The sequence below is a fragment of the Pseudomyrmex gracilis genome, unplaced genomic scaffold (assembly GCF_002006095.1).
Source record: "Pseudomyrmex gracilis isolate BER0280 unplaced genomic scaffold, ASM200609v1 scaffold_180, whole genome shotgun sequence".
NCBI classification, from domain to species: Eukaryota; Metazoa; Arthropoda; class Insecta; order Hymenoptera; family Formicidae; genus Pseudomyrmex; species Pseudomyrmex gracilis.
The window spans coordinates 156,411-182,852 of record NW_018020764.1 but is presented as its reverse complement, the minus strand read 5'-3'; the positions used below and the strand labels follow the sequence as shown (position 1 = coordinate 182,852).

The following is a 26,442-nucleotide window of genomic DNA, read 5'->3' as shown; positions in this document are numbered from 1 at the left end:
AAAAAAAAAAAAAAAAAATTCGCTTCGAGAAAACACATTATGCGTTCTATATTTTTGATTTTAAAAGCGTGCGACTTCACAGATTTAAGATCAGCTTGACTTGTTACGTCAGTCTCGATTGTGCGAGGTCAACTGTGTCGAAGAGATTGAGATTTTCGGACGCTATGAAATAAAATATCTCGACAAACACACATGCAGATATCTATATAGGTCAATTTAAAAATAATATCAAAGACGTCAAGTGTATATATCGTCACGTGAGGGTTAGATGTGTTCCATGTGTATAGAAAATCACATCTTCGATATACAACATTTTAACCCTCAAGATAATATATGTATATATATATATATATATATATACAATATATACGGTTGTGTATGAAGATTAACAAGAAATATTCACTCGATTCTCGGTCAGCGCGTACCCACTCATCTTAATCAAAGCGTGCATTCACTCAATAATCTCAATCACATACCGCGCTGGCATACGCAAATCATATCGCAAAGACTATGTGTACGTATGAGATTCGCACATTCTTTCGGTTCGACTAGTCATCCGTCACGCGAAAGCGCAATAATAGTAGACACTTTCGACGTACGTGAAGTATGCGTGATGATAACACGCAATGCGATACCGATGATGATCTCTAGCCCCGCGGCGTGATAAAAATATCTAATGAAAGTATAATAACGTCGCGATAAACGTAATTATGTATGCACATGTACAATCAGTCACACACACACACAAGCATATTCTGACACCATTCACGTAATATAAAAAGTACATAATATTATATAAATATATTTTAAACATATTTTAATATTTTTTAAAGATTTTAATGTATAAAATATATAAAAAACATATATATAAAACAAAAGTGTTAAATAACACATACACAAATAAAATAGGAATTCTCATTTGCAACTTCTTCTTCGTTCTATTCGCGTGGCAAAAACTATAATTTGTGATAAAATTTTTAATAAAAATCACAGATCAAAAATGTGTTGTAGTGTCTGCGATTTAAATTGTGTTTCCTATTCTTCTCTTTCTTGCTTATTTAAGTTTCTTATAAAAAGAAATCAACAGAGACACGTGTCAATTCGGATAATGTTATTTGCGCTTTAATGTGTCATTCTCGGAAGATCTATCGATTCGCGCCGGGGGACAAAGTTCGCCGTAACGTGACGTGCACATATTTTTGGCAAAACTCGCGATATAGACGCGCATGTGGGCGTGTGTGATTTCACGGTCGCGGCTCTCATCTATATGTACAAGGTCCACATCGGCGATGGTCATAACGGCAATGTGGATACTCTCTCCTCTTGTGTTTCGTATTATTTTATTAAAATCTCGCCAAGTCGTGGGCGGAATACCCAAATGTGAACTCGCGGGTATTTTTTTATTTCCGCTTTTAAAAGTTCACATAGGGAGTCGATGTGGCAGTGACTTAAAAACGGCGTAGTTCTTGTCACGATGCATTTCGCGACCTTGACCCAGCGCAAGACTGAAGAACGAACGATCTATCCTTGAATCGTTTCCTTGATCGTCGTGCATCTTCATTCTCTCTTCAAGGCTGCGTATTATTCTGAGGTAACCATCCGTATTGACTTTTTATCAGTTTCTTTGACCTTCCGTTTCGATTTTTCACAACGAACCTTTTGTATCCGCGTGCAATAATAAAATACGCGCATAAAAATGCAACAGTTCGCCCTTTTTCCTACCGTTTATTTTTTCCTGTTTTGTCCTCGTCAAAAGTGGAGTATCTCGAAGTTGGAAAATCAATTTACAATTACTCGAGCGAGGAATTAGTTTGCTTTGATTAAGTTTTTCCGACTTCCCGTTAGTTCGCGTTGAGCAACGAAATGACTCGCTGAATAACAATATATTCGCACAGCTGACGATAACAAAAAAAAAAAAGTCACCGAAAGAAAAACATCTATCAAATTCACATTCGTTTTGGATTTCATTTCATTGAGATTTTGTCGTTTCTTTGGAATTAAATGGATATCTTGCAAGTTTGTGCTCTCCGTGCACGCGCGTATCAAATTCGAGTTCACACGCCAAATTTGATTGATTCACGCGTAGATGCGCATTCCGGGATATTGATCACAATCAAGAATGACATAACGGGAATTGTAATCCGCCGGATGAAAGCGAGACGGAATAGCGCAATGCATTTGCATAAATGCTTGCCGATCAAGATTACGCAACAACAGCTAACGTCAGCAAAATGGAAAAAGCGCAGATGTATATAAAAACAATTTAACACAAATTTTGTAAAAAACATTCCTTACAATATTTCATTCGCATTTGTGCGGAGAAAATCGTGTAATGAAGTAAAATCAGAATAAAAAATCAAAAAAATTGTTCCGCCGTGTCGTGACTTTTCGATCGCTATTGATCGAAAAAAAATATATATATATATTTTAAAAAATACATATTTGGTGTATTTGAATCGGAATGTAGATATTTATGTATTTTTCTCGGGGTCGATTCTATTCAAAACGATTCCGATTGTTGTTATCAGTTTTCCTTTTTCTTATCAGTTTTTCCTTTTTTCCTTCTCAAAAGACCAAAAAAACAACAAAAATCGAGACTGTTCCAGTCGGAATCGATACAATAACTACTCGGTGATCCATTTTCAATAGTCGTGTACGTTATTCCATTAGATTAGTCGTCGATTTACGTTGAAGACCAATAGACAGCGTGGCGACATGTGTTTCTACAAATTATAATAGACTCTATTGAATTTCTCTTTAGACGTGTCGGTGATGTTTACTTCTCTAAGCGCGACGTTTCCAAGCGAGAACACTTTAGTTAGACGAAACACACGACGTAAACTTGTGTGTGATTCGAAACAGCAAACAAGAGGTGAACGACTCCACGCTGTATAACCCACATACCGACGATTTTGAAACGGACGTTTTTTTCGGTCACTCGTTATTTACGTTATCATCATTTAATTGTTCTTCAAAAATATCTAGGCGTTTTCTCTGAAGTCAGTTTCGCTTTTATACACACAAGATATCGCTCTGTGCTGGTTTTATCGCTCTGTTTTATTTCTCTTTTAACCTCGCACTCTGAAATATATTTGTGATAACAACCAACAGTGATATCGTGATCACGCGAAGAATCTTAAAAAACGAAAACAACATTGATGACACGCGCTCCTACGCGAATATTTACTCATTAACGTGATAAGGCTTGTTCTATAATACAGTCGTAAGCTGTAAGTCGTAAGAAATTGACCAATCGAAAATTCTTCTGTGATTTGTCTGTGATTGGTCAATTTCTTACGACTTACAATTTACAACTTACATGTATTGTAGAACAGGCCAAGAAGAAACTCACTCGGGTTGTTTACGCGCGAAGCGCGATTGTATCACGTGCGTGTATCCGTTATCGAGCCTTATCGGGGAGAATGTAAACGACATTGCGAGTGAAAAAAAAAAATCATATCGTCTAGGATATAATTGGAAGAAGGAAAAAAATCGTTTGAACGCGAAAGAAAAAAGAATCGCGTTGCACGCGCGCGTAAAATTAAGTTAAGAATTTTGAAAAGTCGGATTTGTGCACTACGCAATCTGTGCGCGTCATGCGCGCGCATAGATTAGCATATTAACAACGCTGTGTTTTCAATGATATATTGTAAACACAAATATAATAGCGAGTTGTTTACACAAAGTGTGTCCTCGAAAGGAGCTTGCGAGGTTCTTAAGTGCGATATATCGTTGAAGAAATTGCATTATTTTGTATATTTCTTCTCTCTTTCTCTCTTTTTTAATACGTGTAATTATTTTTCTCAGAGAGTCCTTGTTTTTGTCAAGCTTGTTTAATAATCATGAATACATTACACGTAAATAAATTTAAAAAATTATATAAAAATAAATTTTTAGTTATTTATATATAAATTTATTAAGTTATTTATATATAAATAAATTTTAAAATGGTTTGTTATCTTTAATAAATTCACGTCTAAACAGGTTAAAATAAATCCAAAATACTGTGTGTGTGTGTGTGTGTGTGTTAAGAAATAAAAACTTATACGATCTGTAAATTGAAAACGTAAATTCGATGTATGCAAATTTTCTATCTTACAATCGCGAACATGACGCAATGTTGTTGCGCAATTATATTACAAATTTTTCTTCGTTAATTCAAAACACGTTTGTAACTATTTTGTTTTCTAAATCATACAAATGGGATATTGTTGTTTGTCGCGATTTACTTTTCGTACAATCGACTTGACGTAGCATTATGCAAGTTCACGCTATAATTGCAATATCGAACAACGAAAAAGATATCGCGCGCGACGAGATATCGCTCCGTTTCATTAAGTAACAAAACTAATAATCATCAACTGTGTCCGTGTCTGTGTGTTTTTACTGACACATATTGCGATAGTATATATGCATAAAAGTTTTATGTGTGTGCACGTGATGCGTACATCGCGTGTGTTGCTAAACGCTCTTAAGTAAAATTTGAAATATCTTTCCTCTCTTAATACGTTTTTTTTTTTGTAATAAAATAATTGACTTCCGCGTATATGCACGGGGCGTACTTTTTGCGTGAGTAATTTTCGCGACCGCAGTAAAAAAAACAATATCCGGATTAAATCAATTTTGAAACGTGTATTACAAAGTTCCGTTCGAAATTGGGCCGCCTCTCTTCTCTGTCAATCGCGCTTAATCGACGTAACAAGCGGGAGAGAGAGAGAAAGAGAGAGAAAGAGCCGCGCGAGACGAACGGCACGTACGCACGCCACGGGATACGGTGTTTCTCCGTGGACAAATCGAGACGACCGGGAAAAAGAAAAAGCGAACGCCGGCGCACGTCAGGGGAACGCAAACAACGGGCGTGAGAGGTGACGAGAAGAAAAGCGTGCGATGCGTCAAGGGCGAGAAGAGAGAACTCACCGAAATCGATGAACTGTTTTATCGAGAGCGGCGAGGGGTTGAACTGCGAATAAAAGTCCAACATCTTGTTGATGTTGCCCAGACAGTGCCGTGTGAGCTTCATCTCGCGGCGCGTCGTCGTTACACATTAAATCCGCGGGGACGGAGAATCCGATTTTTTATTTCGCAGCACGTTGCAAGTCGCGAGCGTGTAAACGCGGCGTTCCGTGTCCACCGGAGCAGATCGCGACCTATACTCCGCGGTACTCGAACTTGAAGTAGCGGAAGACGAAGCCGGACCGTGATGCTCGTAACTCTCTCTTTCTCTGTTGGCAGTTGGTGGCAGAGTAGGCACACAGCTGCTGCGGCGAGAATAAAATATAACTGTGGTCGAGCCGAGGCTGAGGGAATCGCGTCAACGAGTGCTCGGGAACTCGGGAGCGTGGTGCGGTGTATGCGGGTCTTACGCCGGGCCGCGCATGCGTAATGCAAGTCGAATTATTCACCGACTCGCGCGCGCACACATACACGTGAAATTAATTGTAGTTTAATCATATAAAGTGATTAATTTACTTTGTTTGCCTATTCTAACAAAGTTATTTGTTTATGTTGTACGCTTATATATATATGTAACAGAATCAGAAAAATATGAAAAAGTTGTTTATTTTAAATATTTAAATATAAATGAAATATTGTTTCGCGCGGAGAGAAATAAGTGAAAAGAATTATTTTATGATACACACTCGCACAAACACATAACAAATAATATTTCTCGTTTACATAAGAAAAAAAAAAGATTAAAATTCGTTAGCGCATTCTACTTTTTACGTCGTTCGAATTCCGGAAGTGACAGACGTCGCAACGCCACCAACTCACACCGGGAAAATTAACCTTCCCGTTCTTGTTCTCGAGACTTGTGTGTGGCGCGAGTCTCGCCGCTTGTTTCACAGACCGTTTCACGAGAATCGCACAATCGCGTTTCGCAAAACGAGACTCGCGAACGCGTCGAGAATCGCATACCGATCGCTCGATCGCGGCGTGACACATTGTTTTCAGGTTAGGGATNTTTTTTTTTTTTTTTTTTTNTTGCGACGGTCTTCTGCTAGACGAGCAGCGTCGTGCGAAATTTCGAATTTGCACTTTTTCGGTCGTAAAAGCCGTCCGACATCGTCGCGGCCGCGCGAGATATCGCGAGTGTCACGTGACGAACCTTTTCTCGCGCGCTCGAAAAAGGGCATGTCGCTCTCTCGTGTGAGATTTCAGGCTTTTTGGCCTGGTTTAGTCGCGCGCTTGACTCACGCGCTGGCGCTGCCGACTTCCGGCGGAGACAAGCCCATGTGGACGATCTCAGCGGAGGCTCCGATTAGTCCGTGAACAGCGTGTTTTTCGTGCGTAGCTCTTCTCCGCGCTCGTTGCGTGTCACGCACGTCAAAGTTCCCGTCGGTTTCCCATCGTGCGATCCGGACTTGGTGGCGTCGCAATGGCGGATCTGGATAACTTCTTTGCCAAAAAAGATCGAAAGAAGGCGAAAGGAAAGAAATTCGCCACGACCGACGAAGTCGCTAAAAAGCTGGAAGAGACGGGCAAGCGACTCGAGAAACCCAAGAAGGAGAAGCCGGTGAATCCCGAGGGGGACGAATCCCCCACTGAGGTGAGACGATGCCTAAAGCAACGCGAACCGAATGTTTCTTCGTCGTGGGCAAAGGGAGGGCGGAGGGGGTTCTAGAAAACTCGTGTTCGCTCACGGCGCTGCCATGTTTGCTCCCATATGACGAATGTCACGTTGCATAGGGCGGCCGATGGTGATGACGCGCGAAATGTCTCGAATTAGCTGGAGCACGTTTTATGTAATCGTCGAACGCGCGAGACACGTGCGTCGAAGCGCATTTCTCCGAGTTTTTCTCAATCGTGAGGTTTCTCGCGTTTCACGTGACTCGGAGGGTGCGAAACCATGGGCACGCATTTTTCGCGTAACCGATCGCATATTCCAATTCTATCTTAGATATGTTCACATCAGAAATATTAAACAAAGTTTGTCGGTTACGCAAAAAAAATATGTGCCGTGACATCTCACTAATACTACGTAATGTGCGTTTAGTGCGATATGTAAAAAGTGAAATTTATTTTCTGGATTTTTTTTCAGTTCCTGCGTTCCTACATTTTTAATGCGTTATAGATTGTTATTTTTTCGTTATGGAATTATATGAGAGATTCAATTATAAAAGAATCAACATTAGAAATGTTTTATTTGTGTGTCACAAATCACACAGAAAGACACAATTTTTTCTTTTATTGCTTTCTAGGAGGAAGATGAATGGAAAGAATTCGAGGAGGAGAAGAAGGACTACAGTGGTCTAAAAATCGGAGTTCTGACAATAAATGACAGCCTTGAAGCGGAGTCGGACGATGAGAGGGGTACAGGCGAGAATAGTTCGGACGGAGAATCCGGTGAGGGCGGTACAAAAAACTCGGGACCATGGAAGAAACCGGATCTACCGCCAGAAGTAGTGCCAGAAGTAGTGATGCCTGCGCCATCAGCGGCACCACCTGCGTCCACTGGAACTACAAGTTACAAAGCGCCACATTTAAGAAATCAATCCTCGTTTACTAGTACTCCACGACCACGGGGCAAGAATGTCGCACCTGACATAAGCAGCGAGGAATATTTCCCAACGTTGAGCTCGAAACCCCCACAGCAAAATAACACCAGTACTCAGTGGGGAAGACGGTAAGATACAGTCGGGATGAATAATGATGTATTGTCAAAGGAGAGTCAAATAAGACAATTTTCTTCCACAAGATATATATTTACAATGTATTTCCAATCATAGGCGGCGAGACGAAGGAGCGTTCGAGGAAGTTCGTAACCGGGGTGGCAGTAGATACGTGCCGGACACGCAAGCTCAAGCGCCCAAACTCTCTTTGGGTAACAAATATGACGCGTTGTCGCAAGATCAGAGCTGAAAACACCTGTCCGGATCAAATCAAACGACAAATCAACATTACATCGTCGCTCCTCTCCGTTTCGTGGCCCAGCCGTGCCCAAATCTATTTTCTAGACTTAGGATTCAGACGCGTGTATCATAAATAGCATGCACATACATTTGTGTAAGATTCGGAGACGTTGATTCTGATTCTCTTTTTGTCGACGATCTTGAAGTGATCGCGCAAAACGGATCATCGATCCCTTGTGTAAGAAAAGAGCTAGGAGTACACTTGGATATCCGGATACTATTTACATTATATTTACGGGTGGAATCGGTTTCTAACGGATACCTGTACGAAGATTTATTTGTGATGCGAAAAATTACGTCCGTGCAAGACGGACGAGAAGTTGTACGCGTGTGTGACGCAGGTGCTCGTATGATTCCGATTCTCTTTCCGAGTCCTACTTTATATCCGCACGTGCGCCCACAAAATCGTGTAATTTAAACTGGAAACGAATATCGTACATGTGTATGCGTATAAGCTTATTTTCATACAAGGTGTAGACAAGAACTGCGGTTGGAACTCGACTTTTATATATACACACATATATATATATATATATACATATATTATATGTATATATATATATATAAATATATATATATATATACATATATATATTTCATTTTGTAATCAGCATGTTAGTACGCTGCTTCCGACAAATGCGTACGACGAAAAAGGATGCACCGGCGCTCGAGTTCTTGAACGGACAAACAACTCTTTGTCAAACGCGGAAAAAAAGAAAAAACAAAATACGCGTTATTGCCGTTACGCAAATAGTACTTTAAAACAAATCAGTATCGTTTGTTGGAATACTTTACATGGTATTCGAACTTTTTTTTTTTTTTTTTTTTTACACGGTGCTACTTTTAATTTAGCGTGCATACTTACTGCCACGGAGATCGATGCCTTCTCATTGAGATTATCGGTGTAGATAGAACAGAAACGTGTTGTGTGGAGCATTGTGACGTCCGAACACGATAAACTTCGAGATCGGCACGGCAATGTCGGGGGAAATTTACGCGAGAGAGAAAGAGACAGAGAAAGAGAGTGATCTCAGCTGTTTTTAGAATTATATCTTTCGTAAGTCACGAGTCTCGAGAGATCGCAAGATGCCTCTCTTGGATTCTCTCTTTCTTTCTCTCTTTCTCTCTCTCTCTCTCTCTCTCTCTCTCTTTTTCTCTCTCTCTCTCTCTCTGCTTTTGGAAGGGGAAGATAGAGAGATTGTCGCTTCGCTCAAAATGGCAACGTGCGTCAACGAATGAGAGAATTTTTAGATAAATTAATTAAGGTATATATTTATATATTATTAAACAAATGTACGCGGGGCTGGGCTTTGGAAACGGTGCGAAAATAAGAGATAAGAATTTTGAAGTGTAAACACACGAATGAAACTTGAGTGAGAGTAGCGAGAGGGTGCGAAGGGCGAAGTATAATTGCGAAACGCGACGGGCGTGTCGCGGCGATGTTGTTGTGTATACAAACTAGAAAGAAGAAAGACGTACCGCATTCACTCGTGTTAACACGTAAAAAAAAAAATCCTACGTACCTCTTTGTTGACGATTGTGTAATTTTCCTCTTTTTTTTTTTTTTTTTTTTTTTTTTTTTTTTGTTGAAGAGAAAAGAATTTCTTTCTCGAGACAAAGATATCGAAAGGGAGGAGCGATACACATAGATGATATCACAAGTCCGTTTCTCAGAAGAGACGGTTTTTTTCTCGTTAGCGAATCTTGTTGACGGAAGGGAGGAGCACGTTGTTTTCGAGATATACGAGAAGAGAACGCCATATACGGAAACGGTAGGATACTAAATATGAATTCTTGTATAGCGTGTGATAAAATGTGATTATTTATAAATAAATTACCTAGGGTAACTCGTACGTTACTGTCTTTGAATATTTTTTTTTTTTTTTTTTTTTTTTTTTTTTTTTTTTGTTAATCGTATCGTGTGTCATTGATCGAAAAATCCTCCAGCGCGAGAGAAGAGGCAACGACGAATTGGTCAGACCGATCGTTTCACCGGAAATGAAAGCGCAACATCCGCTGAAAGTGTATCGGTCTTCGGTGATAATGCGCTGCAAGAAAAATTTATAATTACCCTAAATTTATAATTAATTACTCACACGACGAGAATACGCAACATTTGTGCCTCTCGAGGACGGATTCAAATTGATTTTTTAGTCGCCGCGGCGGTGCGGATTAGCCTGCCCTTTGTTACAGTATAGTTGAGATAACAATAATTTTATCGCTATTGTTATATATATGAGAGAGAGAGAGAGAGAGAGAGAGAGAAAGAGAAAGAAAGAAAGAGAAAGAACGATATATAGAATGACAGGAAGTGAGTGTGCGCGAAAGAGTGGGGTGCGTGACATATATTTAATAAAATTCGATCACAAAATACATCATGAGTTTAGTCGTTTTCTTTTGCTCCTTTCAGATTAAAATATAAGAATTGTATATTACAAATTAATGCAACAACAATCACGTTATAATATTCTTAGGCACAAAAGTGTCCGTGTTATCCTTGGAAAAAAGGAGTTTCTAAACAACATGATATTCCATCATCAAATAGATTCGATAAAACACTAGGTGTTTTTCTCTCATTCCTCGGAAGGGTTAACAAATACAAGAGCGTTTCTTATCCTGCGCTCGTCCGCGGATTTGATGGAACATTTTTTAGAAAACGTCGTCCGGGCTCGCCGATTCATCAACGCTGCAGAAAACAATAACAGAGAAAAATAGCGAGACAATTTTTTTTAGTCTTGCACTTCCTTTCTGTGATTATAAGACGGATCGCGATCATACTTCTCGCAATACTTGAGCCCGTGACTCCCGTTGTTGCTGTAAAACTCGTACATTGGACGTTCCAACAGAGAAGGCTTGAACCGCGGCAGAAAATATACCCAAGCCGATATGATCTCGCTCACCTGAAAGACAAAAACAAGTTCCCTATTTGAGGAAAATAAAATTTATGATTTGATCTCAAAGAATAAATTCAGGAGAAAAACGCGCGCGTTTATATAGAAATATCAAAAAAAAAAAAAAATCACCTCCTCTAAGGGTTTTCCAAAGGACACTAGATTTTCCGGAGCCATCAATATCTGGTCCTGCGTTCGCTCGTAAAACGTAGGATTCTCCTCCAGTTCGTCCAATTTTGCCAACATTTGGGAATCCACGTCGTATACTTCCCCGAGTACTTGCTGTTTTTTGATCGAAAAATAATCGTGCGCATAATTTTTCACCGCGATAAACGCTGTTCAATTGCGTTGATAAGCAAGAAACTGAGAGAAGTCGCTCGAAATTGCGCCGATTTAATCAGAGGTGAGTAAATAATATTCGGAGTAGAGAGCAAAAGTACGAAATATGTTCTTCGTGAAAATGTCAAGTGAGATGTCAAATAAATCAACTATATATAGTTTATATTCAATATATCGTATTGTTTGCGTGTGGACGTTTGTATTTAATCTTTAAACATAATAAATCTATCGTCCATTTTTTTTTCAATGTTGCAAATAAAGAATTTTCGAGCATCAAAACACAGACGAAAATAAAAAGATACAAAATTGATTGACTCAAATTTTCTCGGGAGTCTTCAGAGACTTTCTTCAACTCACATGGCCGATATTCGGTTGCTTCAAGAGGAAGGGCACGTTGTACTTCGTTGCGATCACCAGTGGATACCGAACGCTCGTTCTGCCGACACCCAGGAACTTTGCGAAGCCGTTCGCGGCGTTCTTGAGCAAAAAGTGATTCGGCTCGCCCCGTTTCAGCGTGCCGTACACGAACACGCGGTGCAGCGGGCTCTTGAACAGGTTTTCGTACATGTTACACGATGTGCGTTAAAAAAAACACCAACAAAAAAACACGCACGGAGGACGGGGTTTGTCACGCGCCACTGCCAGCCATCGTGATAACAACGATGGATCGTAAGCAATGATATATTATCAGGTGTTATATATTTGTTACTTGCGGGAGTCACGTCACACAACAAAAAAGTCGAGGAAGATAATTTGAGGTTTGCGTACCTCGCATAATTGGAATGTGTCACGAAATTGTGTACCGATAGCACAAACTACCGATTACGCTCATTACGAGACAGTACACGAGTACACTCGGAGTTTCGTGAAGTTCGAGAAAATGTAAATGACACACACACACACTTAAAGAGAAAAACTTGCCCTAATATTGTTGACTGACATACACGTAACATAACCTGCGGATTGTTCGGCACGGCCGTCGCAAGTAACAACAGAACATGCGTTTGACAGTACACGGTAACTGTCAAGTATCAGCTGAGAGAGGTAAACAGCGCCGCCGCTAGATGTCAGTAAAGTCAAACCGGCGCGATTCATTCGGAATATTGTTTCTACATCTCCCGTTTTTGTTTTCGTGTTCTCACAATTTATTTTCACTTTACTTTGTCGCAATTACAAGCGACAATTGCGCCCCGATGTGTGTTGTGATCAGATTAGTGTGGTTTAATATTATCGAAACGGACGCAAAACACATGAAGAATTCGCGAGAAATTATTACGGTATATTTTTAATAACATAATTGAATCTGTTACGCGATGACATCTCTCGCGAGACAAATCTTCTCTCGCGCGTGAAGCGTCGCTAATGCGATTAAATTGATTACCTCCGTGATCGTTGCAGGTTCCTCGTCCAGAATCTGCGATTGCAAATCGCGATGGAAATCCATTTCGATAATAAGAATGTTAAGAAACACGACTGCAGCGTGCAGCAACATTTTCACAAAAGTACAATACGACCGAGATTGACAATGCGACCGGAGCTCGGACGCAGAGGGCATTGCGCAGTGTAGATAAGATAAAGATCGTCCAGTAAGATCATTGAGAAATTGCGCCATTCCCGATCTCATTGCTCCGACGAACAATGAATCTGAGTAAAAGGTGATGTATTAAGGAAATCTGAATTTAAAGACCATAAAAAATTGTAACACAAGTAATTAAAAAAAATAATTTCTTCAAGCTCAAAGTCCAAGTAAAAAATTAAACATACGGTTTCAAAATTAACATTGACTTTTTCTGTCAAAAATAGAAAAAAGGGAGGAGAATTGTGTGTGTGTGTGTGTGTGTGATGTGTTGGAAATGTAAACAAAGATTTAATCCATGTGATAATATTACATTATAAATTTCTTGGAAATTGATTTGCTCTCCTCTGGCACGAGATTTTCACTCCCTTGAATCGCCTCGCTGTCCTGTCTGCGACGTAAAAGCTCTTGAACCCGCAGTCTAGACTCCTCGTCTTTTTTGGACGTCATTGCCCTAATTACGGAGATGAGAGAAGCTTGTGAAACAAATTGATACAAAGCGTTTCTGTCGTTGCGAATGTGTGTTCGGTACAATGCTAACGATTACTTTTTCAGAGATGCGTATAGCAGTCCTCGAGTGGAATCGTTCAGTAGCGTGTGCGATATAACACAAGCGCAGCATTAATTTCTTCAACGTTTTACTCGTCACGTTGTTATCTGGACGTAAAAAAAAAAAAAAACAAAAAAGCGCAATAATTCTCAGCGGGACAGAAATCGATCAGCGTAAAACAAACTCACCTTTTGAGAAAATACTCGAATAGAAGACGTCAACCGGAAGTTACTTTCTATCTTCGACGAACTGTGACTGACCGGTCAACTGTATTTTGAAAACTATCGTAAATCGACTCTTTTTATTAAAAGCAACTTGAAAAATCCAAGCACGTACACGTTTCTTAGAACTCGAAGTTAAACTTCGACGCAGCGACGTGTTACTTTCCCTCTCCCGCGCTGTGACGGAAGCTTTCAGACTGTTATCCGACTGTAATTAGAGTCTTTTTACTTACTGTCGGACAATGATAATAACGATGGAGATAAATTATTAATTATCTTGCTCCACAGTTCGGCGAATCTGCGACGATTTTCTCGCGAGTCAAACCTGTTGAGTTACAACAGGTAAACAGGGACAGTAGTTTTTATGTGAAACCAATTTGAGTACGTTTCGTTTTTAGTAATACGAGACGCAAAAAGGTCCTCGATTATCAGTAAGACTCCGGAATCTTTTATTTTGTTTCCGGTCTTTATCAAGCTTTGTTGCAGAGATCTACGAGAGTGTCGCAGCGGTTCGGCGTATTGCACATTAAAACTATTTTCACGTATAGAAAAAAAAAGATAATTAACTTCGGAATTTTTTGGCGCAAAACTATTTAACAAATGTGTAACTGATTGATTCGGAACATCGCAGCGATATGCTCGGCATCGACGTCCGTAATCTTGTAACATATATACTTTGTGTGCTTTATTATTATTATTATTATTATTGTACAAAATGTTTAAAATCTTCGATTTTCGATATTTGTCGTTTTTTTTTTTAGATCGCCCGCGTGATGAATTTTTTGTGTTTTCGTGCACGGGTCATAAGTTTATCGAGCACCGGCGTCTGTATGTGTATTTTGGACGTCCTGCTGCGAACGACAGCGTAATCTGATGGTCGGGAAATATAGGGGTTGCCAACCCCTCCAGTGCAACCATGTGTGACCGGGGAAAGCCTTCGGGAAAGCAACTCGAGTGAAACTCTGGTGCGCGAGCATGTGTGCGTGCGTGAGTGCACGCGCGCGTGTAATACGAAGCGAGTCGCGATAAAGGCCAGTCGTGTGAAGCTTTCGAGGGGATTAAAGTCTGTAATTACGGAGCAGCAGAGACGATTACCGAAATGATTTGTGTCGGTCCTAACGGCGCCGCAAACGGCCGTCGTAAAACTCCAAGCGCTCGATCGATGACACATCCCGCAGCTATGAGAAACGCACAGTTGCGTTTAATCGATCGCACGCATACGAAGGGCACGAATGACCTCGATCGAAGAGACAACATTGTTGTGAATTTTTACGCGGGGATTAAAAGACATAAAATTTACGCGCGTGAGAGAGAACGCGTCTCGGAGATAAACGCTCGAGAGAAATGTATGTAAAAAATATAATTCGAACATTTCTTTTTTTAACGAACAATTGATGAAGAATTCAAAAAAGGCGCTCAACAAGTTTTTAAAAATTTATCACACGTATATAAATAATACTGGCGTAATATACTATAAGTTCCATATTTAATATTCCAATTAATCATTTGTCCGTGCGAGTGATTGCTCGTCTGTCACGGTGTAAATACCGAGTGTTACAACCCGTTCGTGACTTGTCATCGGAGCAAGATCGATTGTCCAATTCTGCTCCGAGTTTTATATACACGGCGTCTGACAAGTTCGCGTCTCGTAATAGCGCCGGTTTGCCGAACGCGCCGTCGTATATTCCTCAGTCGTGCTCCGCGCGTCCAGCGAGCTGCACGCGAGGTGGATTATGCGCGCTTCTGTTCCGTGATTACAGACACGACAAATCCGCGCGTGTCCCATTCGTAAAAAAAAAACAAAAAAAAAAAAAAACAAACAAGTGACTTTTCGCTTCACTGAATTCCGCGCGATTTCACATTTCGCCCGTTTCATGGAACATCGATCCAGAGCGTCGTTGGATTAAACGCAGGAGGGAAACGACGTAACGTGAGTCGCGCTCATCAATTACATCTGTACTGTGCGTTTAATTAACTTCAATTTGCGAACACGCAGCCTCTTCAACTAAAATTGAACATTTTCAAGCCAAAACGTTTTGGATTGCACAAAGTATTGTTTTTTTTATTTTCGCAATAACATCCAGTATTTTGGTTTTAAAACACCTGGAGAAATCTTTCTCTCGTGTCTTTTTAAAGTAAAAAATCGAATCGTTTCTGATTATTGTTTTTATTATTTTTGCGACAATACATTACGTCGGAGCAAAAAATAAGATTTTTTGCAACTCTCTCTCGCAACGAGAATATCTTCATACAAAAGGATTTATTCATTAATACGGATGTGTTCGATAACACGACACACACTCTCACAAAGAAACTTGTACTCTGCCGCGCATAATCGTCGTTTCGCGATCGTTTCGTGCTTCTTCCGCGAGCGCGCATCAATTTGCGAGTGTTTACATCGGGGCGATGTCAGGGCGCGCCGTAATCACACGGCCACGGTGAATATGAATTATGCATCCTTGCGCGGGGTAGTTTCGAATTTCTTCCTGAAATGCTTTCCCGAGCCGCGGTCCGCTCTCGGAAGATCGTTAATATTAATTTTGGACGACGCGCGCGCTACACCCGCTAAATTAGTACAAATTGCAGCATCATGCGGTGAGACGACAACTAAGCTAGTCAATTAAACCGCATCATCTTGCCGTTGGGAGACCGTTTGGTTCCACAGACCATCAAGAGGTCTGTTTCGTCACGCGTCAAGCGTTCGAATCAAGCGTTTATTTTATGAATTTTATTAAAAAAACAAAAAAAAAAACAAATACAAAACAACAACACACGGAGAGGTGAAAAGTTTTTTTTTTTTATCGCGAGAAAGAGTCGGGCAGATTTTTTGCGCGCGATAAGCAGTTCGATTTTCCCGTCGCTCAGTGAAATGAGATGCTTGCCCCATGGGCAAGAATGTCTCAGGTCGCTGCAATAGTGCACTCTGTTTATGCAAGAATGTCTGACAAGTAGTTGAGCATAGAAGAGGAGGGAGAAGTATCTTACATAATAGAGAATTGAAGATAATCACGTCGCTTCGAACAAAAATAACGAGATAATTTCGCTTTATCAAAACGTTCGGAAACGAAATAAGTTTGTGAGCGAGCAGATCTCCGCGTTGAGAAATCTTTGCGGAGAGTTTGAGAGAGGATCGCGCGCGCGATTCTCCAGATTTTCTCTTCGTTTCGCTTTTGGCCGTGAGAGCAGGGGGCGGTAAAGCGCGAGAGAGCAAAGTGGATCTTTCGGGATCAAATCGCGTTTCCAGATGCTGCCGCGCTCGGTGCAGCCGGTCGACCGCTTGTTACAGCCGCGCTCACTTGTAAATTCAACTTATTCTTCTTTTTTTCCCGACGCGGAAGGGAGCTCGCTCGCTCGCTCGCTCGCTCGTTCGTTCGCTTCTTCTTCTTCTTCTTTTTCTTTTTTCCATGTGAAAGGAATGCGGACGACTCGTGTCTGAAAAACGACTCGATGAACAAAAGGGATTTCCCGTTTTGCTATGAGGGGTCTTCTGGGCCTTTTCTTTTCGACTCGCAAGTAGGTCACAGCTGATACGCACGAAACCAAGTGGCAAAAAGATAAGTGGCAAGGAAAGCACTTGAGGTAAAATAGAAAAATAGGAGACCGCGAGAGCATTGTGCTTCTTTGCGTTTCAATCTCTTCGAGAGAAATTCTGATGCGAGACTGTTAAACAAATAATTGATTGCGAAATCTTTAAATCATTTTACGGTAAATTCGCGCGAAAAGTAAAATTTTCACTTCGAACTTCTAAAAAATCTCATCTTTTAAAACTTCGACATCGTTCCCTAATAATGAGGGAACGATGTCGAAGCGTTCATACGATTTTTAATTAATTTCATGTATCATCGATTTTGCATCTTTTATACTGCTCCGGAAGCGTAATTTTAAACAAAGTTATAGAGAAGTTTTTTTAAGTTTTTTTGTTGAAATCTTTTTTTTTACTCCACTTCGCGATTAATATCGTCGAAGTTGCGCGACGTAAATTCCCAGCAACAGTCGTCGCACTCGAGTTATCGAAAAGTCACAAGTTTCACACTCTTTCTCCTTCTTGGGGGAGTGCTCTTTCTTTCTCACAGGAACAACATGTCACGCATGGACGCGCATTTTATTTAAAACGACGTCCGCGAAATGGCAATTAAAATGCGCCGCGTGTCATTTCACGCAAAATGCGCGCGAGCAGACCGAGCGCGCGCGAGCAGAAGAATAAATAAATCGAGAGGAAGCGACACGGCTTTGCCAATCGAATATCGCTACTTTCACGAGTGGTGCGCACGGTTAAAAGCGTGTTTCGATACGTGTGCGACACAAACATACGTGAAAAAATAAATAACCATTTCCAGAACAAAGGAACTGTACACGTAACTCTACGTGTCTTCCCTGTGTAACATATACAAAAAAAAAGAACATGCTTAAAATATTACAGTGTAACTTTTCTCTGCAAAATACAATACAATTGCGCTTTTTAATTCGCTAGAACTCGAACGGTTTCACGAAACCGACGTATCCCGAGTGTGATCTCATTGCGCGTGTCTGTTCTCGTCGCGAATTTCTCTCTATCTCTCTCTCTCTCATCGCAATCAAGTCGAACGGAAGTGTTGGTAACCCACAAAGGGAGACGAGAGATCGCGCTCTCGGACCGTTTTACATTCCGTGGGTGTTTTCTCGCCTCTTTCCCCCCTCGCATCGGCGTAACTCTTTTGCTCTCTCCTCGTCCACCCACTCTCTCTTTCTCTCTTTCTCTCTCTCTCTCTCTCTCTCTCGGTCGCTCTCTTCTGTCTACTCTATTGCTGCTATCTCCTCCTGTCTTCCTGGGGCCGTCTCCGCTCACGAAGACCGTGGGCATAGCCAGTCGCTGTGTCATCGAGGCCCGATATATCATAAATATAAATTGACTTGGGCGCTCGCGCGTGTGCGCGCATAAACGAAGCTTGGCCGGTGTGCGCGGTGCGTGCTCCCAGCGACGCGCGCGAAGGGAATGTTAATGCTTGACCGGCAGCGATGTGCTCGCCAAAAATGATAAACGCATCGCACCGACAAGTTTCGCATTAACACGCCCTTCCGTGCGCGCGCATAAACACGAGAATTTAGAATCGAACGGCGCGAGAGAGCTCAGCCCCCGCGAAGTCAAACGCAATTTGCAGCGAGAAACCGGTCTCTATCTTTCTCTCTTTCTCTCTCTCTTTCCGTGTATACCGATGATAATTCATCAGCGGTTTAAAAAGAATTCATTTGTTTTCGTACGGAAGAGAACAATAGGTATTTAGTGTGGCGCGATATCGAGAGTGTTATCTGATAGACGCGCCGCCGGGAAAGAGATAGAATCTGTGAATTCATTATCCGAATGAATAGTAGAAATTTATATTCACTTAATTTTTTGCCAAATCATCTAAAAGGGATCTGAAGTCCTTAAAATTTTATCTCGCTTATATGCGCGGTCGCGAGATTAGCAGTGTCATCGTTCTAAATGGATCGAAATAACGAGATTGTAAAGTGAGAAAGCGCGCGCGCGAGATTAATGAAAATGTCGATTTCGCGCGGATCAGCAGCCGTGTGTTCGTGGAATCGCTCGTCGCGCGGTTTCCTCGTTTCTCTCTCTTTTTTTTTTTTTATTGTTGCTGTTCCGCGGAGAACACGCGTCCGTTTTATTTTGTAAACGCAGAAAGTGCGAGAAAGCGCGCGGCCGCACGAAGCAAGGGATGGTATAATCGTGCTGGCCTTGCGATCGCCTTCGGCGATTAGTCCGCGCGCTCGCAGAAATATATGCACGCACAGATGCGGGCGGCGAGTGTGCAACTTCCTGAGATAAGCTCGTTAGCGCGCGGCGTTTGTTGCGCGCGCCGCGAACTCGCGTCCGGATATTCGACGATAAAACGTTGACGGGTCGTTTTCAGCGCGCGTCCAATCTAAATATCACACGCGCGCCACTCGGTGATCGAAAAGTCTCGAGAAGATTCGATTGGCATACACACCGCGCGTAACGAAGAATCCATCTCGGGAGAGGTATTCCGAGTTTTTGATTTCTCTTCGTAACTAAAAACTTGCCAATGTCCGTGCGTTTGTTTTGGATGATTTTTTTTTTGTTAAAGATTGTGTTGTCGTTAGACTGGACTTGGTTGTATCTCTAGTCGAACAGAAATTGTATAAAATTATTCAAATTAAATTGCGTTTATTTGCAAAAACAAGACGAGCGCGAGGTTTATTATGATAATCGAGGACGCCGTAATCGGATGAAGATTCTCTTCAAACGATTTGCACGCGGGACTTAAGAGACCAATCGACGACGACGACGACGACGACGACAACGGTTTATCTTAATAGTCGGGTCTTCGATGCGCCGGAGCCGGCGAGATCACCGTTAGACCTTAAGGTCGTTGTCGTCGTTCCTTAATTATCCCGTCGGTCGTTACGCTAGAATCGCGGCGCGACTCGCATCGCTGTTATCACGCGGCACGGTACGCCCATAAATAACGTTCCACCGCGATCGCGCTCGGGAGTAATTCCTCGCCGCGCGCATCATGCCTCTTTGTCGATCGCGTTGATCATGCCTCGATATATCCAGCGATTATATGTTAGAGAGAGAACGGAGAATTATTTTAATTCTCGCGTAGAACGCGGACGCGTCGCGTTCCATATACGTCGGACATATCGAACGTTTAAAATTTTTCGACAGTTCGAGTATTATCGTTATCAGAGTTCTATAAAAACAATTTCGTACACATATGTAATTATTGTTATTTATATTAAAACTCTATTTGCTATTATTATAGTTTGTCTAATTGTATATAGTTTATATTTTTTATATTTAGATTTTTGTATATTTTATAATTTTTCTTTCAACATGTTATATCGAGCCCGGTAATTAACTGGAACGCATTTAGAGACCACTTATTTTGATTACACGCGATGTGCGTGCTCATATATATATTGCATATGACTCAACGCAGTGTTCGTGGAACAATTACATATATATATATATATATCTCACCGTGATTTTCTCGACCGAGGCAGATCGGTCGCACGCTCGGCGCGGTTTAGAATCGCGCTCGAAAAAAAAGAAAAAAAAAAGAAAAAGATTGCACGGCTCTCGGAATCGCGATAAATCACTACGGTTGAAAATCGATGGTGGGTGAGCGCGAGAAGAAGCCAGGACGAGAGAAAAGAGGCGCGGTGATGGAATTCTCTCTCTTTCCTCGCAAACTGGATTCCGCGAAGGAGGCAGGCGAGGAGGATCGGAGGAACGAAAACAAGAGAGACGCGAGAGATGCAGCAACACACAGAGAGCACCTGTCCAACAGCTGTCTCGCATATGGCGCTGTTATGTAAGGGGAGTAGGTGTGTTTCGTTTTTCAGACTCGAGGATCGCCAAGAGAGGGCTTTCAAAATAATTAAGACGAGACAAGAGACCCGTGGTCGCATTAATCCTTTCGTCGGAAGATTATTTAGAGGATTGTTCTTCCAGAACGAAAGCGCGAGTGTTGGTTTTTTTTGTCTTCGAGAAAAAATATACGAGAGAACACGATATTCTCTCTTCTCCCCATTCCGTCTTCGTATTATCTCCGTAACGAAGAGACGAATTATAATTCCGTCCCGTGTGAAGTGGAAAGAGAGTTACGGCAATTTTTTTTTTTTTTTTTTTCGGTGACCCTATTGTGATCGACCCTTCCCGGGTGGCATTTGAATTTCTTATTTAGCTCACGCATCTTCGCGGAATGCGGCATCCTCCCGCTTTTTTCTCCGGCGCAGACGCTCCGACCATTAGTCATCCGCCAATGGGTCCTCTGTCCGTTTACTCGCGGTCGAAAAGGCGTAAGTCAGCGGAGAACGCTAATATGTATTCCGCTCGTGAATCCAAATTCGCGCGTCTGCGGCCGGCGCGAATCCGTACCGCAACCATAAATCTGTTCCGCGACCGCAAAAACATATTCGCAAATGATGAAAAATAGATACACAGTATATGTTCTACGTTCGACTGACTGACTTCTTCTCTCTATTTTTTATCACGCTCAGAAAATAACTAAAAAAACCATAAAACTTCATACTTGTGAACGCAACGAAATATTTCGCTTGAAAAAATCGAAATATTGCGATTAAAACATTCGATCGGTGAATGCGAGCGGAAATGTTGATCGCGCGGAAACAAATGAGACAATAACGAGCTAGAAAAAAAAAAAAAAAAAAAAAGAATTCGCGCGCTCTTCGAGGTCTCGATGGGAGTTCGGCGATTAATTTTCACGACGCGGAGAGACTCGCGCACACGCTCCGAGCTCTCAACACGCAGAAAAGAACCGCGCGCGGATCTCCATATTAAGAGAGAGGGCGTGGCTACGTGTAACAATGAAGCGAGTCGATTAAAATAAAAAGGAGAAACGCGCGCACACAGCTGTCCATCCCGCAGCCTGTCCTGTGCGCGACGGCGCCGCGTTTATCTTCCCCGTCCGCTCGAATCCTATAGATCGTCAAGTCGAGCACGGCTCATTAATTCCCGATCATGCGCGAGGGGAGACAGACCACCGTGGGACGTCGAAACACAACAAAGAGCTAAACGCGACGGAAAATTGTTTAAGCAAAAGTGATAATTCGACGACGACGACGGTCACACGCCCGGCAGCTGATTGATTATTCGTTAATTAACGCATGCGGGATGATAAGATACGTCGTTTACTTTTTGTCCTCGTGTTATCCGCGAGAGGGAAGTGATTTATCGTCGCGGTGTAAGTGAACTCGTTTCGCGAACTGTCACGGTTTAAACAAATGAGAAGTAAAGTCGAGTAAACCCGGTTTTGAAAACAAAAAACCCCGGATTCTTCCTTTATATTTCACGTCTATCAGCGCGTCGCTCTTGAGGGAGATTCATTTATGTCTGAGAACCGCGGAGTTCTGTGAGACGGAACAAATATAAACAGCGATTTAGAGGATGATCCTAAGTAAATACGCGCGAAGCGGATGACGAGATAAGTGACGGGAATGAGAGTGACAACCGCGACAACTCTCGCGCGACGACGGAATCTCCCCGACTTCGTATCTAATGATCGTGATGATGATGAAGTGATTTCTTACGATTACTTTCTCTCTGTATTTTTCGAAAATCAATGTACACACGCACATCGCCATTGGAAATTTTCGCTCCTCCAGATTTGTTTGACGTGTGTTCGAAATAAAATCGGAGATTAGCGAAAATGTTTCCACGTTTGACGGGTTTTTTTTCGATTCGCCGCGGTGAGATAAAAAAACAAATGAGGGGCGTTTAGCTGGCGATAAAAAGGGCGCGGCAATTAAGTTCACAGATCTCTGAAGAGATCTCCGAAAATCTCGAGAGGCGAGAGAGAGAGAGAGAGAGAGAGAGAGTGAGAGAGGTTTCGAGCAAGCACGGTTACGGGTGTTTACCCGTAAGAAAAGACGCCGCCCCCACACAACAAACACGTCGGGAAGAGAGAAGTTAAAACGAATGATGTGATTTGTTTTCTCAGCGCTCTCGTGTTTCTTCTCTCTCGTTGGGAGAGAAAAAATTTATCTCGAAGTGTTAAAAATTTATCGTAATTTAACAATATCACAGAATGAACGTCTACAAAAAATTCATTGTTGAATGTTGAAACCTGAATTTACAATTAGAAATATAAATTAATTTGTTAATTAATTTATAAAGAAGAAACTCGCGAGACTTGAGAGATATATCTCGCCTTTGGGAATTAACGCGCGTCTTTGTCCGCTTTGACCGAGATTTGGCCTCGGTCTAATGAGCGAGTTTTGCGAGGAATCCGAATAAATGCCTTTCATATGTATTTCGGGGAAATATAACGTGCGCGCCGCGTGTTATTCGAGGCCTCTTCACGCGGCATTAAAAGCGAGACCGTGACGGCGAGTCCGAAACATATAGGGGGATTACACACAGATCTCGGGTTACGGCACAAACCCGAGACTTTTTATTCTGATTTCACGGAAATCGTGAAAGGGCACGGGAGACCCCTCGCCGGGCGCGCAGTAATCATTCGATCCTCGGATCTAACTCTCGCGGCCGCACCGCGGAGAGAGCGACTTCGACACGAAAAAGACACCTGTAGGACTGTTTCGTGATCACCTCCGGAAACCAGAGAGAATTTCGTAGTCCCAGAGTTGATTTTCCTTCGAGAAACAACCGATCGGCAAACGTGTTGTGACAACAATGACTGAAACCGATTCCAATTGTTGTGTATTTTCAGGTATCGAGAGGCTCGAAGGATGACATAGTATGAAAAAACAAAAATCAATCGGCAGCATGTGCTATGTGATAATCACCGGGCGCAGTTTGCTTTGGACGCTCTTGTCTCTGGCGGCGTTGATGGCGGTTTTATCGGGCCTCATCACTCCGAGATGGCTCGTAGGACCACCGACGATTAAGGACACGAGTAAATATTTTCTTTTCCACCTTGGGCGTTATTCGGAATTCCCGTTGCACGCGCTCGCGGTAACGGTAAATAACGCGATAACGTCGAAGATTGTCAAATAATTCTCTTCTTCTCCTCTCCATGATTCTCAACGCGGCGGCGACTTAAATTCGAATGGTATATATATTTACGCTTCCTCGATCGTGTATCTTCGTTTTTGTTTTGGAATTTCAGAGAACGGCACGGAACTGTACACGCCGACCGTCGGGATCTTCAATCGTTGCACGCGACTGTTTGGAAGAACGCACTGCGCGAACTTCAACGTCGACGGCTTCGCGACGGATCCCAACGTGTTTCCGGGATGCTGGAAGGCGTCGTTGTTTTTCCTGTCCGCGGGACTAGCGACGATGTCGGTGACCGTAATAGCCGCGCTGCTCGGGTGCTGCGTGCAGAGCATCGGCCGTAAAAGCATCTTCAATCTGGCGGGAGTGGCGCAAGCTGTTGCCGGTAATGTTGCTCCTCGAAAGCGGAAGATCGAAGTGATGAGAGTTGACGAGATGACGAAACTCCGTGCTTAAGCCTCTTAGCTCGCGAGGGAAAGGGAGATAATCCCTCGAGTGATAGATGATACTTTTACACGCATATATTTTCTTCTAATACAAGAAAAAAAACTTTCTCTCTCTCTCTCTCTCTCTCTCTCTCTCGGACAATTTATTTTCCATAAAGAAGACAAGACAGACAATTTACAAATTACGTGGCGCAATAAAAAAATGATAAATTAAAAACTGCTAAATTGTTATAGCATTGTTTTATTGTTTGCAACGTACGCGTGAAGCTCGTTAATTTTGTTTTCGAAGAAGAGAGAGAACCGCGACGATAAAAGTAACGCAAACTGTAGAAGGCAACGAACGACCGTCCCGGCCGGATATTCCGTGTGCGTAACGTGCTTTCAGCCTAACAATGGCATCTCAAGTGCGAGTGGCGCAACGTCTATTGTGGGCATTGTGGCGAAAGGTCTATAATGGTCCGGAATAATCAACGAGCGTGTGCGAGCCTTAAAAAGCTAAATCTTTCCGTCGCGATTCTAATGAATTGGACAGCGTGAAAAATCACGTTTTCACTGGTCGTTCTCACGCGTCTTTGTTCGCGTGTTCTGATTTTGAATATTTGTTTGTTTTCTTTTTATTCACAGGCATACTGTATCTCTTCGGGATGATTCTGTATCCCGCTGGTTGGGGCGCCGAGAGAGTGCAGAGAATCTGCGGTCCCGAGGCCGACGCTTTCTATCTCGCCAACTGCAACCTTGGTAAAATAGAAAAAAAAAAAAAAAACTGCGTACTTTATGTTAAAAATAAAAATTCGATCGTGTAAATTCCACACTGCTGAAATCACACAAGTTCATTTTTTCGAAATAAAAAACTTCGAAACGAAGATTTTATAATTTAAGATCGAGATACACGAAAGAGTTAATTTTCTTTTTTTTTTTTTTTTTTTCAGGCTGGGCGTTTTATAGCGCGGCGATCGGCGTCGCTCTCACTTTCGTCTGCGCCGCTTTTAGCGGACAGGCGGAGAAGTCGACGGCCAGCGACAAGGTCCAGGACAAAATGAACGAAGGAAAGACCCTAATATGCTTAGCCTGAGCGCGCAAATAAAATCAGCGAGGGGTCTCTCTCGCTCCGTGTCGACGGGTGTCTCGGCACGGATACGCGTCGCGAAAAGGAATGTGCGAAGAAAACAGACGGAACTAGAAAAATGTCCACCCACGTTGTGTTCACTTAACAGAATAAAAATCGAAGACAAACTCGCACTCGACTTGAATAATCAATCGCGGGACCAGAAAGAGAGAGGACAGAGAGAGAGAGAGAGAGGAAGAGAGAGCTGAATATTTACAGAGATTATTAAACGCATTTTCTCAGTACACGAGAGGATGAAGCATCGAACGTACTTACCGTCTTCCCACATTTACTGTCGCGAATTCATACATATATACATACATACATATGTATATATACATATATATATATATATATATACGTACACGTCTGCGACGCGTTTGCAGAAATCCTATTTTATATTTTACACACTTTGTTTTCACATATACAATTAAAGAAATGTATAAAATAAAGCCACTGTGGATATTACTATAGTGTTTGTTTGTGAATGTGAATGAAATAAATATATATACTTATCGCAACGAATATATTTACGACAATTTTTCTCTGCGAGGTCGCGTTACTGTCCGCGCTACACCAAATCAGAGAAACGAATTTGATTGATAAATAAATGGAATTTATTTCATTTTTCATTCTTATATTTGTATCAACAGATTTGTTGAAATTCGATCGAATGCATAATTTAAATATATAGATATTACAAGTGTACACAATGTGTGTGCTGGCTGTCAGTCGATTGTACATACATACGTATAAATAATGAAGGCACCAAGAGAATTAACCATCAATAAATTATATGAGCGAATTTTTATACACAAATTCCGAAACACAATCGGTAATAATAATAATAATAATAATAATTAAAAAAAAAAAAAAAAAAAAGAACGTAACGGGCGTGAGTAATGAGAAAAATCACGATTATAC

General features: G+C 41.8%; 4 protein-coding genes across 8 annotated transcripts in view; 2 read left to right on the top strand and 2 right to left on the bottom strand.

Annotated features, from left to right (window-relative positions):
- Nucleotides 1-5,349, bottom strand: part of LOC109857987 (pyruvate dehydrogenase (acetyl-transferring) kinase, mitochondrial) — a 16,847-nt gene extending 11,498 nt beyond the window's left edge. Inside the window, exon 1 of one of the 2 annotated variants that reach the window (XM_020434819.1) lies at nucleotides 4,918-5,349. In XM_020434819.1, the coding sequence (XP_020290408.1) occupies nucleotides 4,918-5,020 (103 nt within the window). In that variant the 5' untranslated portion in view covers nucleotides 5,021-5,349. The remainder of the gene's footprint in view (nucleotides 1-4,917) is intronic. The other variant, XM_020434820.1, reaches the window with a different exon arrangement.
- A 665-nt stretch (nucleotides 5,350-6,014) lies between these two features.
- Nucleotides 6,015-9,354, top strand: LOC109857994 (protein CDV3 homolog). Its single transcript, XM_020434832.1, has 3 exons — nucleotides 6,015-6,547; nucleotides 7,200-7,624; nucleotides 7,728-9,354. Exons 1-3 carry the CDS (start codon nucleotides 6,377-6,379, stop codon nucleotides 7,858-7,860), a joined length of 729 nt encoding a protein of 242 aa, XP_020290421.1. The 5' UTR covers nucleotides 6,015-6,376; the 3' UTR covers nucleotides 7,861-9,354.
- Nucleotides 9,355-9,781: 427 nt separating this feature from the next.
- Nucleotides 9,782-12,781, bottom strand: LOC109857993 (gamma-glutamylaminecyclotransferase C). Of its 3 annotated transcripts, XM_020434830.1 has the most exons (5): nucleotides 12,522-12,730; nucleotides 11,498-11,686; nucleotides 10,934-11,083; nucleotides 10,689-10,810; nucleotides 9,782-10,596 (listed from the first exon to the last, which is right to left on the bottom strand). In XM_020434830.1, exons 1-5 carry the CDS (start codon nucleotides 12,693-12,695, stop codon nucleotides 10,560-10,562), a joined length of 672 nt encoding a protein of 223 aa, XP_020290419.1. In that variant the 5' UTR covers nucleotides 12,696-12,730; the 3' UTR covers nucleotides 9,782-10,559. The 3 variants fall into 3 exon arrangements, with proteins under 3 accessions (XP_020290419.1, XP_020290418.1, XP_020290420.1); XM_020434829.1 differs by having other exon boundaries at nucleotides 9,782-10,810; nucleotides 12,522-12,732; XM_020434831.1 differs by lacking the exon at nucleotides 10,934-11,083 and having other exon boundaries at nucleotides 9,782-10,810; nucleotides 12,522-12,781.
- LOC109857995 (lipoma HMGIC fusion partner-like 2 protein) lies at nucleotides 11,722-26,376 on the top strand. Of its 2 annotated transcripts, none has more exons than XM_020434835.1 (5): nucleotides 11,722-11,809; nucleotides 23,681-23,866; nucleotides 24,080-24,352; nucleotides 25,038-25,151; nucleotides 25,343-26,376. In XM_020434835.1, the coding sequence occupies exons 2-5, from the start codon at nucleotides 23,710-23,712 to the stop codon at nucleotides 25,483-25,485; spliced, it is 687 nt and encodes a 228-aa protein (XP_020290424.1). In that variant the 5' UTR covers nucleotides 11,722-11,809; nucleotides 23,681-23,709; the 3' UTR covers nucleotides 25,486-26,376. The 2 variants fall into 2 exon arrangements, with proteins under 2 accessions (XP_020290424.1, XP_020290423.1); XM_020434834.1 differs by lacking the exon at nucleotides 11,722-11,809 and adding an exon at nucleotides 15,171-15,417.
- Nucleotides 26,377-26,442: the final 66 nt, after the last annotated feature.